Raw genomic sequence first — 15,977 nt, 5'->3', positions numbered from 1 at the left:
ACATGTTTATATGACGTTCAGTGCTCAGAGATTTCACATTTCAGCATTCTTATAAGAAGGCAAGGGAGGCATTGCCCTCTCCAAGAACTGAAGAAGCTAGTTCTCAGAAGAGACATGAAATGAGAAGCCAGGGTCTACCCTGGAAAGGCATTATGTGTTAGCACTGGCTGTCAATCTGAATTATTCCAGCCAGCTTTGGGATGCCGTTAAGTTACTACCAGCAGGCGGCGCTTTCGCGTAGGCCTCTGAGCCTGTTCTTAAGAACTTAAAGTACACGTGTAAAATTAAAGTATTGGCGATTGGTAGGCAAGTGCCCATTAGCGGTGGTACTGAGTGCAAGGAGCTTTCACCAGCGTTGCATCTTTAGAAAAACAGCTATTCTAGTGTACAAATTCAGTATTGCTAGGTAATAATTTACCTCCAAACTACGTGGCTTAATATAACAACAAACATGAACTGTCTTCAGTTTTTATGGGTGGGGGATTCAGGAATGGCTTAGCGGTGTCATTTTTGGCTTGGGTTCTCTCAAGGACCTAAATACAAGTTCATCCACTGTTGGATTTGAATCACCATATTCCCTAGGATGTGGGAGTTATTCTCTGGCCGGTTATTCTCTGGCTCTTGCCACCTGTAGCCTTGTCAGGTAATCTTCCAAATCTACCATCTGCCTGGTAGTCTCATTAGCTAGTCTTACCTCAGGTACCCCCTGAGGAAGGGGGAGCTGGACATAAGTCAGACTAGTCCTTCACTTAATGTCATACTTATTCCCATGGTGTACTTTTGAGCCTTTGCCTAGAATATACCATGGCATCTAAATAAGAATAAAAATGTATAGATTGGGCTCTATAAAGTATTATAGAGCTTATAACAAATAGCTGGAGAAGGTGTCAAAGAGAAGATAAGACCTCAGCCTGGTTTGGTATGTCTCTTTTGTTTTTCCTACTGGCCCCAACACAATCAAATCCCCATCTCTGCAAGTTATTAGATGTGTTCCCTGAAGCCTCAGTTTCTTCATCGGTAATCTGAGGGTTATAGCACTCTTCAGAGTGGTTGCTCATATTAGAGACAATTTATTTAAGTTCATCATTACAATAATTGATACATGTTAGGAGCTAGTAATTGGTAGCTATTGTGTTGTTGTTATTTGGATACTCTTTAAAAGTTGGGGACCTATCTTCTATGCCTGACTCTGATAAAGCACCTGTCAAGATGCACTGGAGTTTAATAGGTCTTGTTGAGATGGTGAATTAACATTTCTGGCCTTCCTTCTTAATTACTAGACCTACTCCTGGGAAGTAAGAAAATGCTTCAAACAGTATCTTTCATTAGGGTCAGAGTGAGGATGTTCTTTTTGAGGAAAGACCTCTTACAGCTGATGAGGTAAAGTGATAGGGTGCACATAATCTGCTAATGGAAATCAATGTCATAAACAAGAGAAAAATTTTTTTAAATACCTTCTGAAAAGTTTCTGGTCTGTGGGAACCTTTTTGTGCTCCTTTGCTCACTAAGTTAGAATATCAGACTCTCAGGATGTAGCAATTAGATGGACTCTTAAGAGATCAGTCATCTAATCCCAGACCTTTAATTGACAGTAAACAAACAAAAGAAGTAGGGGCAAAATTCTGCTGTGTGTTCAATGATAAAGATTCTTTCATCCTGAGATTCATGTTGCCATTGGTGTGGTGTTCTGTCTGGAAGCAGCCAGGAAAATAAAACTGTATCAAATACAGATTGCTACAGTGCTGTGCACATATTTCCAAAAAAGAATGGAAGGTCATAAATCTGTCTTAATCAATAATAATAATTTTCAGATGGTCCATTTTCGGATAACCATTTTCATGCTATGTGTCAAGAACTATATACATGTTTCATTTCATTCTCCCATAGGCTCTATGAGGCATTATCATTTGATCTTATAGACAATGCAAGTGAGGCTCTAAGGGTTCATTAATTTGCCCAAAGTCACATACCTAGTTAGGTTGAGTCAGGATTTGAATTCAAGCCTGCCTCACTTCAAATCGTCCTTTTTTTTTTTTTCCCAATGAAATATTTCAAACTTTTAGGAAAGTACAGCAACTCATCTATCAAATGCCAGTATAACTGCCACTAAACATCACTGAATTATTTGTAAAATATTGCCATGCTGGCTTCAGATCTTCCTTTAAAACAAAAGATAATGGATACAATAGAAGCACTCTATATACCCTTTTCCTACCCCTTCCCCAATTCTCCTTCTCTTTCCAGATATAGCTATTATCCTGATGTAGTATTTCTCTTTCACAATCATATGTTTATGTTATTACTACTGATGTAAATGTCTAGAGACAATAGCATTGCTTTGCGTTTTTTAAACTTATATAAGTGTTACTATGCTCTTTGTGTCATTTTGCGGGTTGGTTTTATCAGCCAACATTGTTTTCCATTGCATGAAAATACAGTAATTTATTCTGTCTTGTTCTAGGTTGCTGCCAAATTTTGCTATTACAAATAATGCTACAAAGACCATTCCTGTACTGGTCTCTTTGGGCAAATGTGTGAAAGTTTTCTGGGGTAAACACCTAGAGTTTTCACTTTTCCATTATCCTCTCCCAGGCCTCTTGCCGTCTGTGGTGAATTTCTGAGCAATGTTGGGGTACCCGGGTCTGGGATGTTGGATACAAGTAAGGGAATGTGAAGAAACAAGGGACTCATAGAGGATTTGGTGTTGACAACCCAAGTCACTGGGGAGAGGGCTTGAATTTGCAGCTAAAGCAGTGGCTCTTGGGCATAAGGAGAAAAGAGATTGGCTTCTCCTTTGGTTTGATCAACTGAAAAACTAATCCTTTGGCTTGATCAGCTGAAAAACTGGAGACGTTGGTGGAAGTGTCAGACGTGGACCCAAGTGAAACAAGAACAATTGGAAGAGGTTGTTTGGTGCTTTAAGTCAATAGTTTTTAAACCACACGTCCGGGACCCCAGAGTTCCCATTGAGCCTCCTTGAGGGCTACCTGGGGGTGTACGTGGGGGAGACAGGCAGACAGCAGGGTCACCCCTTTCTGCTTCACCTGGAACACCTCTACTCTATTTTACACACTGGAATTTTTGGTAAGACTTTGTTTCAGTAAACTATTGTAGCTGAATGTTTTTGAAACCCATTTAAATATATAGGAAGTCAAGTGACTAATGAGAGATATTTATTTAGGAGGCTCCCAATTAGATGTAGCTTGTACCCCAATATTCCCTCTCACACTGGTGTTATGGTCGAGCACTTAAGTAGACGGAGTAGGCTGCGTTCTGCAGTACTAGTAACAGTAACTCATATATAGCCCATAATTCTCATGACATACCAAATTGAGGGTATAAATAGGTTAAGAATAATAATGATAGTATTTGACTGTTTATTCCCCTGGCAGGAACACCTTCATGCCATGGTGACTTCGGGGAATAACAAGTAATTAAGCTACTTGGCTGGAGAATCAAGTAGGACCCAGATCAGGAAGGGCCTAATGAACTAAGTGGAGTCATTTGGGCTCTGTCCTGAGGGCAGAATTGATGTGGCATTAGCAGGAAGATCAGGTGACCCCGAAAGTTTCTGCCAGACCTGGATTCTCTTCCTTTAGAGATTCATATTTGTATAAAAGCCGAAGACTCCCTCAAAAGGCAACATTTTAAAACGTGAAGAAGATCCACCCCTGAGTCATGTTTACAAGGCAGATAAAAAGTTTAAACACTTGAACGTGAATTGAATTTTGCTTATTGAGGACCTTTGAGATCCATTATTTTATTTTATTTTATTTTATTTTATTTTATTTTATTTTATTTTATTTTATTATTTTATTTTATTTTATTTTATTTGAGACAGAGCACATGGGGGGTGGACAGAGAGGCGGAGGGAGAGGGAGGGAGAGAAGCAGGCACCACACTCAGCGCAGAGCCCGATGCGGGGCTCCATCTCACGACCCTGAGATCATGACCTGAGCCAAAGTAAAGAGTTGGATGCTTAACCGACTGAGCCACCAAGGTGCCGCAAGATCCATTATTTTAAAAATATGTTTTCTACCAGGAAAACATGCCAATGGTTTGGAAATATCATTTGTCAATTTGACTCTATAATACAAACTGCCTTGCACTTAAAATACAAATATTATCCATGATGACTTGAGTATTCTTGCTCTCTCCAAAGTATCTTTTCCCGAAAATGATGGCAAAAGGACTTTGTTTGTTTTAACTTGATCCATCTTTCGCAACCCAGTTTAATCATTTTACAGATTCCGTTTTGAAACAAATGGGCTAGATTGTCAGACAACTGTGGCAGATTTTTATCATTTCAATAACACTTGCAAGAAATATCATTAGTGAAATTTGTTTATCAAATTTTCCTTTGTGTGACTTTTTTCTAATGAGTTTAATACTAACGTGTTGGTAAAGTAAAACCTCATTAATTCAAAGCAAGGAATGCCATGTGACCATAAAACATCTGAATGATAGAAAAATGTTTAGAGAAATCTGTTTTGTTACTTTAAAATAGAGTGCCTAATCATGATCTCAGGGTCCTGGGATTGAGCCCCGAGTCAGGCTCGTGCTCAGCTCAGAGTCTGCTTGAGATTCTCTCTCTCCCTCTTGCTCACTCTCAAATAAATAAATAAATCTTTAAAAATAGTAAAATAGGGGTGCCTGGGTGGCTCAGTTGTTAAGTGTCTGCCTTCGGCTCAGGTCATGGTCCCATCGTCCTGGGATCGAGCCTCACTTCGGGCCCCCTGCTTGGCGGGAAGCCTGCTTCTCCCTCCCCCACTCCCCTGCTTGTGTTCCCTCTCTCGCTGTGTCTCTCTCTGTCAAATAAATAAATAAAATCTTTAAAAAAATAAAATAAAATAAAATAAAATAGAGTACCTATTATATAGTAAGGTAGAAATGAGTACAAATAAAAGGAAGGTCATATGTAAAAATGTTTCCAGTGAACATAAAACATAAAAATCTCAAAGACAAAATTTTATTTCATCCTGTAGTTACTGGATTTATTTATTATAGGAAGCTTTGTTTTTCTTTGGTTCTCATATTAAAATTATTAAATCTTCATTGAAAGGTATAAACACGAGTTTATTTTTTAAGAAAAAATATATTCTCCATCAGAATGAATGTAAATTTTGAATTTGTGTAGTCTGAATTAATAGATATTGGAGGATATCCACTCCCTACTAAATATGAAAGTATTCGCTTGGTTATCTCCTAGAGAATGATGCCAGGTCCTCAGCATGGCACTTTCATTGCCTTTTGCAACCTTTCCTCTACCTAATGTTCAGCTCCTCTAGACTGGGACGATGAAGGCACCATTCTAGAGAGCTTCTTTGCAGATCCATCTTATCCTTAGGCCATTTCCAGGGCCACTGACACTACTACTCAGGATTTCTCTAGAAAGACTACCTCATGAGCCCTGTCTAAACCAGACCCATCCTAAAATCACCTCATTTTGGAAACTGAATCTAAGTGGGTCTCTTGTCAGTATCAGAGTGGATCTACCAGAGGTGTGCTCACAGAGGATACATCAGAATGATTGTCCTGATAAGAGGGGAAAGGCCAAAGGCAATGAGACTTACTGGCTTCTAGCTTAGAGCCATTCATTGTAGTGCCAAATTCCCATGTTAGAATATCCTTATTTGTATTAATCAAAATAAATCTCTAGATGTAAATCCCTATAAAATATCTCCTACCTTTACATCTGGGCATTAAAGGGTGTTTCAGTTCTGATTTTAGTTTTCCTCCTTAGTAGTCCCTCTTTCTGACATTAATCATTAACCAGTAAACTAACTTACCCAAATTCTTCAAGCTCAGTTTACATAAAAGGAGAGTAATCTTCAAGAAGTTTATACCCATGGTTTACTGCTAACTCCAGCCATGGGCCTTTGGGGCATACTCTGTTTTTTAATCTTCCTGGGTACAAGTTGGGGACAGGAACAAACGTAAGTAAAAGAACCTATCCTCATTTTTCAATGTATCTTAGCTGAGAGGAGTGAAAAATTTAACAGACCGTGTTAATTTGAAAATAACTTTCTACTTCCTAGAACACCAAGTGAATAGTCTCATCACTGAATGAGAAAGTCACGGAAGCATCTTGATGTGATGAGTGGCTAACAAGATGGCAGCTTTATGGGATTATTATTTATAAAAAGTTTACAGAAGTGATTGTTTGAATTCCTCTTCCAAAAAGCACAAAATAAAGTCAAAATGATAAACTTTCTTGCCATTGATTGCTTATTTGTATTTGGTACATAGTTTTTTCTTTGTATGTTCCAAGTACTGCACATAGTAAAGCAAGTGTTACTTTGGGGTCATTTCTAATACTGTGATTTGAAAAAAAACGATTGTAATTATTTCTATATTTATGAATTCTTCACAAATTTCAGTGTTATTACTGGAATATTATGCATTTTAAGGTATGTCTTAAAAATACTGATTTTGTATCTAGAGATAACATTTCAGTACTGAGAACGAACTGGAGAGTATCTAACTGAATCTACTCATTTCACAAATAAGAATAAGTCCAGCCAGAGGGGAAAGTGGCTTGCCAAAGATCATGCTACTGGAGGGAGAGAGACAAAAGCAGGGCTTTTATTAAGGACTCTTTTTTACCACTTCAATTTTTTTCATTTGTCATAAATATATATATACAAATATGTAAAATATAAATGTATACTCAGGATATCATAAATTTATAACACTCTCCCACCCCTAATCTGATTTTCTCACATGGCCACAATCACCCCATTCCCCAAGTAGTTCTTGTATAACCCTTTTTAAAAGACAAGTGGCAGAAGTTCAAGAGAGATTGAGATTAGTGAGTTCCAATCAGTGGTAGAACTAGGACTAGAACCCCGGCCCCCTGATTCTGAATTCTTTCCACGGCACTGTGCTGGCCCTTAATAAGCATCTCCTCTCTTTCTCTAACAAAAAAGTGAGAGTGTACCGTTTACAGCATGGCAACCAATTTAATTGACTTGATTGACTGATTGATTCAACAAAAATTTATCGAGCACCTACCATGTGATAGGCACTAGGGATACAGTAGATGGTATAAAGCTTGCATTCTGGTGGGAGAAGCAAATCATGGATGGGTGAATGAACCAATGAACGAAGGAATAAAGAAGGCCGGGTGGTGGGCGCCTGGGTGGCTCAGTTGGTTAAGCCACTGCCTTCGGCTCAGGTCATGATCCTGGAGTCCCGGGATCGAGTCCCGCATCGGGCTCCCTGCTCAGCGGGGAGTCTGCTTCTCCCTCTGACCCTCTTCCCTCTCGTGCTATCTCTCATTCTCTCTCTCAAATAAATAAAATCTTAAAAAAAAAAAAAAAGAAGGCCGGGTGGTTATTATGCAAGGAGGAAAAAAGTGAAGGGGAATCAGAGAGTAAGGAAATGATGGGGGCATTACCCAAAGTATAGAGAGGAAATGTTCTTTAAGGAGGTGATGCTCAAACAGAACTTGAAGTGAGGCGGAAGCAAACTATGCAAATATCTGGGGAAAGAACATTCCAGGCAGGGGCGCCTGGGTGGCTCAGGCGTTAAGTTAAGCGTCTCGCTTTGGCTGAGGTCATGATCCCAGGGTCCTGGGATCGAGCCCCCATCGGGCTCCCTGCTCTGCGAGAGGCCTGCTTCCCCCTCTCCCGCTCCCCCTGCTTGTGTTCCTGCTCTTGCTGTCTCTCTCTCTGTCAAATAAATACACAAAATATTTTTTAAAAAAAAGAACATTCCAGGTAGAAGCCAAAATAATACTGTTGCCTCTCTGCAAGCTCAGTGGCCTGATCCTCTTAAACTATTGAAAGAAAATAAGAAAAGTGTGATATATTTTTTTAATTTTTTATTGTTATGTTAATCACCATACATCACATCATTAGTTTTTGATGTAGTGTTCCATGATTCATTGTTTGTGCATAACACCCAGTGCTCCACGCAGAACGTGCTTCTTTAATACCCATCACCAGGCTAACCCATCCCCCCACCCCCCTCCCCTCTAGAACCCTCAGTTTGTTTTTCAGGGTCCATCATCTCTCATGGTTCGTCTCCCCCTCTGACTTACTCCCCTTCATTCTTCCCCTCCTGCTATCTTCTTCTTCTTCTTTTTTTCTTAACATATGTTGCATTATTTGTTTCAGAAAGGAAAAGTGTGATATATTTTTTAAGTATGATTCTTTTATATGAATAGATTGTGGTCCTGATAAACCAGTAAGGACCAAAATCTGTATGAAGGGTGATTCCAAAGCCATCTTTTAGAGACTTCTAAATACTGAATATTTTATGTTTTATCACTGCCACCACCACATAGACAATTCAAAATTAAAACAATATGAAACTGACAAAGATAAAATATGCAAGAATGCCAAAACTAAAATAGCTTTTTTCCCCTAGATTTTTCAGATTGCAAAACTCTTGCTAAATCCAGTTTAGTATAGCAATTGAAATTGTTAATTCACGAAACAGGCTGCTTGGGTTCAGTTCCCAATTCTATAACTTAACTGTGTGACCTTGGGCAAGTTCATTATCAGTGAAATGGGAGTAATAACAATACCTTTCTCACAGAGTGGTTGTAGCAACACAGTGAGTTTATATATATAGTCCTTAAAACAGTGCCTAGCACAGGGTAAGATTTCAGGAAATGTGCCTTATTATCAGCAGAGCTTAATTTTTCTCATTTTCTACTGTTCCTGGGTAAGTGAGGAATTCAGATGATGGCTTGAAGTCTGGAGATTCTTTTCCCTCTTTTATAATTTGTCTATAAGTGATTCCAAGTTAGTTGTCATGTAGGAAACTGACAGATGTTTTAAAAGGATGTAATTGCTTCCAAATTAATTTTATGGTTACTAAAGACTTGTTGACTCAAAATGTTGTAATGTGGACAGGGGCCTGTAAGAATTCTGCCAGGTGCAGTGGCAGGTGGCCTCCAGGCCTGTTCGGCCACTTGAATTAGTCACTATGACCTTTTGTGTTGAAGCACACGTCTCTCTTCCTCTGTAATAGCACATGTAGCTCTCACTATTCAAATTAGATACTTTCATGATATTTAATTAATAACCCAGTTTATATTTTAAGTTTTCTTTTCATAAAACATTGAAAATACACAATTTTAAAAATGTTACTTCAAAAACTTACATAGATTCACTTCCATTCTTGTATAAAGCACATGAAAAATAAAACTGGATATAATAGCCTGTGGTCGTGAACATAGCTTGTAATCTTGACCTCAATTATACACGTTAATGACTGAGAGAAAGACCTGAATATAAAGTTCTGCCTCATTCACTTACAAGCCATGTGACCGTGGTCAAATTATCCTCTTTTCACTTGCAAAATAGGAATAGTATCAGTATCTGCACCATTGGCCTGTTGTAAAAATTAAAAGAGTTGTGTATAGAGTGCCAATGCAGCCTCTCCTGTGGTAACTATTCACGTAATATCATCATTATTGTACGATTGTTACTGTTCTTCAAAGACCTCCATCACTCCTTCCATTTCTAAATGCATTCCCCCAGCTCACTCTTATTGTATCCTTTTCTTTATCCACTCATGGTATAACGCAATACTTCTAAGATTTCTTCCTTTTAACTAATTTAGTGAAATTAATGACTCTTACCATTTATTGAGTACAAAGCATGCTAGGTGTTTTCATATACACATTCTCATTTCCTTCTCACTGTAAGCTGGTCAGGAAGGTGATATTTTCACAAGTAAATTATTTTGGTCTTAGAAAGTGTTAGTGACTTTACCATGGTCACTCAGCCAGTAGATGACAGAGCTGCAATTCAAGCACTGGTGTCTTTGTTGCCTTTTTTTTCATTGAGCAAAAATATTGACCCTATTTACATGTTCCAGCCAACAGCTTTTTTAAAGTCTTTCTCTGCCGCAGTAGCTCAGGAAAAGTGTTATTATTTCTAAATGTCAACTAAATCTCCAGTTCTATTTCTCAAGTCTTAATTCTAAACTACTTCTTTTTGAAAACTATGCTGAAATTATCACAGATCACTTATAAATTTTGATTTAAAATTAATCACTTTTAAGTTGAGAAAATGTACCTATTTGAGTCTCTCAAGTGAGACGAAAAAATTAAGAATATAACGAAATACGTCACCTCAAGATATCGGTCCTACTCTTTTCCTGTTTCAACAGGTATGTCATATCGGCACCAAAAGTATTCCGTGTTGGAGCATCTGAAAATATTGTAATTCAAGTTTATGGATATACCGAAGAATTTGATGCCACAATCTCTATTAAAAGTTATCCTGATAAAAAATTTAGTTACTCTTCAGGCCACGTTACTTTATCCTCAGAAAATAAATTCCAAAACTCTGCAATCTTAACAGTATGTATTTATTCTTCATTTTCTTTATACATACAGGATATTCTCAAATAAATGTGTACCAAGTTTTAATGTTGATAACGTATAGATTTGGCCATTTGTATCACTTACCACTGTGTGATTACTAAGTGATGTCAGTCACCAATGATCATATGGATGAAACAGAAGATTCTAAATTGGAGAGTTGTATCTGCTTTTTGTGCAATGCCTATAAATTATGATGTTTGTATTGGAAAATAAAATTGTACTAATGTACATATTTGGAAATGAATTGAAAATACTTGTTTACTGTGAAAACTATCATTACATAAATAGAAAAATATGAATATGCATCTTGATCTGTAATGCATTGCCTACAAAAACCCAACTAAACTCCAATATTTATCAATTATAGCTTCCAAAACTAATAAAATTATTGATTACTAAACTGAATAGCTCTCATTGAAAACCTGTAGTTAACACAAAGAACAATATGGATCAAATAACTTTTCCTTCTATTTAGATATTGTAGTGTACCTTGGTTAGAGAAGCATTTGCAACTCGTTGCTTATTTCAAATTCTAACTAAAAATTACTTTCATACTCAAAATATTGTTTTAAAGTCTGATAAAAATTCAAAAATAAAAAACCAGAAAATTAAAGACTACTAGAATTGGAAGGGGTTCTGAGGTTCATTTAGACCAGTGTTTATTTTTATTTTGACATTTTATTTATTTATTTGACAGAGAGATAGGAGAGAGCACAAGTAGGCAGAGCACCAGGCAGAGGGAGAGGGAGAAGCAGGCTCTCTGCTGAGCAGGGAGCCCAGTGCAGGGCTCTATCTCAGGACCCTGGGATTATGACGTGAGCTGAAAGCAGCCGCTTAACTGACTGAGCCACCCAGGCACCCCTAGACCAGTGTTTCTTTAAAGTGAGCTCTTTAAAAAGAAATTTAAATTTTAAATTTTAAAACAGCTTAAGATTAGAATTATATTGATATTTAGTATTTTGAATTTATTTTGTATATTTGTTTGATTTTATAATTATGTAAAACCCATAAGCGTAAGAAGATTACACCTAGTCTTAGGTTTTGTACATATTTAAGTACCATTGTAATAAAAATAAATTTTTATTATATTATAAATAATAAAAGTCAGCAGAGAGTCCTCCAGAACATTTTATCCTTTAAAAGAGGTCTGTGTATTACTCAAGTTTGAGAAACACTGATCTAAATACGTTCTAACCAAATGTAAGAATTTTTTCATCAATGTTCTTGATTGTAAATGCTTGAATTTCTTAAATACTTCCACTTACTAGATTTATTAAGAATTAAAATTAATTTCCCAATTAATTTCAGTGGACACTCTTATCTGATGTCACTAAGATGTTTAGTGTGGCTGTTACCTTTAAATTTAAATCAATCAAATTTAACTATAATAAAAAATTCAGTTCATGAGTCACAATAGTTCCATTCCAAGTGCTCAAATAGCCACATGTGACTGGCAAGTGCCATGTTGACAACATAGATATAGAACGTTTTCATCATCATAGAAAGTTCTCGTGACTCGTGCAGACTCAGTTAATTGAAAGATTAAGTAGAGAATCATAAAACTGGATGCATATCCTCAGCATTTAATTTTATCTTAACATTATAATGTATCTTTGTTTGGCAATTGTTTGATGTCATGCCAAGGTCTTTAAGCATGGGTCCCCCGGTTGGAGTGTCAAATCTTATTTATTACATGTCGTGCCTTTAACAAATCATCTTTGCTTACAGTTTCTGTTCCTTTAAAGTGGAGAAGGAGCTTAAAGACACTTGCAAGGCAGTCTGAGTGCAGAATCTTTATAGGCTGTTACTGTCTGTCTTCCAAACTTTGACAGTACTCTCATGTTTGATTCCACAGCAGTTGGTTTTAGTGATTTACTTTTATCCCATGTGTCCAAAGCCTGAGTTTTCATAGAAACACTCTTCTTTCTTTTATTTACTCTTTATGTATTATATTTGCATATCATGCAATGTAGAGTGGATAATTACAATTACATATGCCAAATGAGAAAGCATGCAGCTCAAGGGGTGGGAGCAGAGGGATAGAGGTATAGTACAGTAAGTACTATACAAGGTATAGTACCACGTGTCCTGAACATCAGTCAGGATGTTGACCTGAGGGAGCGGACAGCATGCTAATCCAGTGCTGACCAAGTGAAAGTTTGTTAAGAAGCTTCTGTGGTAGTAATTTTATTAAATACACATAAAATTTAGGGAACATGGAAGCCAAAAGACTTTTAATTGCTTAAACCTAAATTTTTACCATGATATTTGACACTGACAGGCCTCGGGTAAAATGTATTCACTATTCTGTCTCTACTACTTTTTAAATGGTTAAATACATATGCTCTTTTTGTGTGTGTTCTAATGAGGTGACATAACCTAAGTTATACTCTATTCTTTTTTTTTTTTTTTACAGATACAACCCAAACAATTGTCTGGAGGACAAAACCCAGTTTCACATGTATATTTGGAAGTTGTATCGAGGCATTTTTCAAGATCAAAAAAAGTGCCAATAACCTATGACAATGGATTTCTCTTCATTCATACAGACAAACCTGTTTACACTCCACAACAGTCAGGTAGGGTATAAGATGCTGCTTCCTCTGGTGGAGAGGGGGTGATTGACATATTGTAGAGATTTTCTTAACACTTGAAATTAAGTGCAGACAAGTTTCCAACTTGCTCAAAGAGTCTCAACTCCTAATCACTTTTACATTTATATCATTTTAATTTAAAATTTATATGGAAATCGCTAAATACATAATTTAAAGTTAAATATAAATTTTAAGTTCATATGGAAACTGCAAAATTAACAATTATATTATCTGCCTCGTTAGTTATTTCTGTGAAGAAAAAAGCTTTTTAAAAATTGTGAAATGTTGTGTTTTATCTTATTTATTAAACAAGTGTAAGATGTAATTGCAAATATAGTTTTGACAGTGGGAAAATAATCTATTATAGAGCCATGTTCATAAAAAAAGTTCCTTTGACTTTGGAGCTGTTCTTCAAATTCAGAAAATCCAACCCAATCCAATCAGATGTTTCAACAAAGAATAAACTAGATCACAGAAATATATGGATATTAATTTTCTAAGGGGAATCTACCTAAGAAAATTTCTAATAGAACATGGCTTCATAGTCATGGTCCCTCTGTTAGTGGGAAAAGGGTAGGATAGAGATAATAGAATTTACCCCACCAAATTGTTGTGAGAGGTAGGTGAATTCATAAGGGTAAAGCACTTAAAACAGTGCCCAGAACAGAGTAAGCACTAGGAAAGTGTTTTCCAACCCTGTTTGATCTGTGGAATAGCACACAGCCTTATTTACACAGAAGAAAAAAAAAATTACTTAAAAGTAGTTCTCTTAGAAATTGATTAAATCTTGCTATTTATAGCTCTAATATCCTAATCCACACACTTAATCTGCAGATCCTTGAGGGATTTTTAGTATAAGTATCTTTAGGATAAAGGTTTAAATCTTTAAGGCTTTGTAGGATAAGGACTTTAGCATATTGACCAAAATCCTTCAATGCCATGCAGCCTGTGTCCTGCCTTCCCCTCCAGCTTTCTCAGTCACCATGCTCCCCCTCATCTGTGGAAACCAGCCCAAATGACCTCTTTCTATTTGCTTTCTCGCACTCTTCCCCCCACCCCCATATGAAGACCTGTATATCTCTGCCAGGTGCATTCATTCCCCGCCCCCCCTACCCCCCCACTTTGCCTTATTAATACCTACGCAACCCTAACATGTCATCCCTAGAGGGCAGCCTTCTCTGACCTCTCTGATAGCTTCAAATCTCCCTCTTCTATGCTCTCAGGAAGCCGGGCAGTGCTCTTTGTAATGCTCCCCACCCTGGAATTGTACATACACTTGTGTGATCATGTGTTCACTCTCTCCTCCACTCCATTGGAAGACTTCCATGCCTGATCTGTCTCACCACCATATCTCCAAGTGCAGCATAGTGCCTGTACATAGAAGACATTATTAAGTTTTTTTAAAACCTAATAAGCCATATCTTTGGTACTAAAGAATTGGATTGATCTTGCCTCTGATACACTGTTGCTATGAAGACAAGATTAATTTTCTAGTCTAAACACAAACTGGGTTAGAAAGTAGATAAGAAGTGGGCATAGAAATAATACTACTAAAATAAAAATAATAAGCATTTATTGAGTAGTTATTATGTGCCAGGCTATATAAAAGCTTTGTCTCATTTAGTTCTCATAACACTATAAAGCAGATGCTAGCGTTTCTGTTTTAAGATGAGAGAACTAAGATTTAGAGGGATTTAGTATCCCATTCCAGGGCCACTAGGAAGTGGTAGTCATGGGAGTGAAACCAAAATTTTGAACTCCAGGGCATGAGCTCTTACTCTTTTGTGACATACTGCCTCTGGCAGTATCCCAGTGATGCTCAGGGATGAACTGGGTATGTCCATAATATAGGAGGGAGCACACAAGGTGGGAGAAGGGGGGGGACAGCAGAGTGTGTATGTGTGTGTGGGGGGATTTACTGAACATTTTGCTTTGACCTTATGGTCTTAGTGAAACCAATTTTGGAGAGTTTAATGTGACTTCTTATGTAGAGCTTTACATAGTACTGACCCTTTAAAGGGCTTATGGCTCCAGTTCAGTTTTATTTTGTGAGTAAAGTTTTGGCCATGAAATGATTTGAGCATCAGTAAATGAACATCAGAGAAATTACGATATGTCATATTGGAAGGAACTAGAACAGCATGTCTCAAGCAGCTAAGAGTTCAATTCTAGCAGATGCAATTGTTTAAAAGGCAGGGATCTCTTAATGGGCAGAAACAAATGAAAAGAACTAATTGTTCTTGAGCTCTTGCCATTACTCATTTAACAATGATGGAACAATTATAGGATCTGGCTCAATGAATCTAACAAAACCATGCAATTCAAAGCTGCCTTTAGCTACAATAAGGGATACTTTGGGGCCTTTTTGGTTTTTATATGTGCAAGAGTGTATAATGTCAAAATCAAACTATCTAATTTTCCATTAAAATCTACAACTCTAATATGAGACAATATAGTATGCTCCCATATAACCATATAGGAGAGATCACTATTTTGCTACTATGAAATTCTCAATAAACAATGGTCTAATGTGTGTTCCCAAAAAGTTGTATGGAAATATATTTTAATAAAGTGGACTGTACTTTAATTTCACCAGGAAAAGTAGCTCTTTAAAGGAATCCAAGAGGGTTCTCTTTAAAGGAAAATAATCTTTAGTAATATTCTGTAGACTAACTTTTTCTTTCCTTTAAGTACGAATTTTTGTGATATGATTTTTTAAAAATTATACTCATCAAAAAAATTATACTCATCTCCTTTAAGGATGATTATTGTAAAAAATCAAAATACCCTGTGTTTAGCAGAGGTTTTGATGATATCAATTGTTCTTACAGTAAAGGTTAGAGTTTACTCACTGAATGATGACTTGAAGCCAGCCAAAAGAGAAACTGTCTTAACTTACATAGTAAGTATGTTATTTATTTATGTAATAATTTAATTCATCCTTAGGATAAAATACATTGTTCCATAACCCTGCCCTAACACCACACTAACTCATTCAATGTTGGGTAAATGGTTACTGAACATCTTCTGTAAGTATA

The 15,977-nt window shown here is 36.8% G+C and overlaps 1 protein-coding gene across 1 annotated transcript in view; it reads left to right on the top strand.

Annotated features, from left to right (window-relative positions):
• Window positions 1–5,871: 5,871 nt before the first annotated feature.
• The window catches only part of C5 (complement C5), a 93,944-nt gene continuing 83,838 nt past the window's right edge, over window positions 5,872–15,977 (top strand). The window contains exons 1-4 of the mRNA XM_028107832.2: window positions 5,872–5,936; window positions 10,129–10,321; window positions 12,762–12,924; window positions 15,771–15,841. Coding sequence (XP_027963633.1) covers window positions 5,872–5,936; window positions 10,129–10,321; window positions 12,762–12,924; window positions 15,771–15,841 — 492 coding nt within the window. The remainder of the gene's footprint in view (window positions 5,937–10,128; window positions 10,322–12,761; window positions 12,925–15,770; window positions 15,842–15,977) is intronic.

This window comes from Eumetopias jubatus, unplaced genomic scaffold (genome assembly GCF_037043125.1).
Source record: "Eumetopias jubatus isolate StellerSeaLion01/CBP00866 unplaced genomic scaffold, mEumJub1_p1.0 scaffold_15, whole genome shotgun sequence".
In the NCBI taxonomy this organism is placed as follows: domain Eukaryota; kingdom Metazoa; phylum Chordata; class Mammalia; order Carnivora; family Otariidae; genus Eumetopias; species Eumetopias jubatus.
This window is presented reverse-complemented; position numbering and strand designations above follow the sequence as displayed.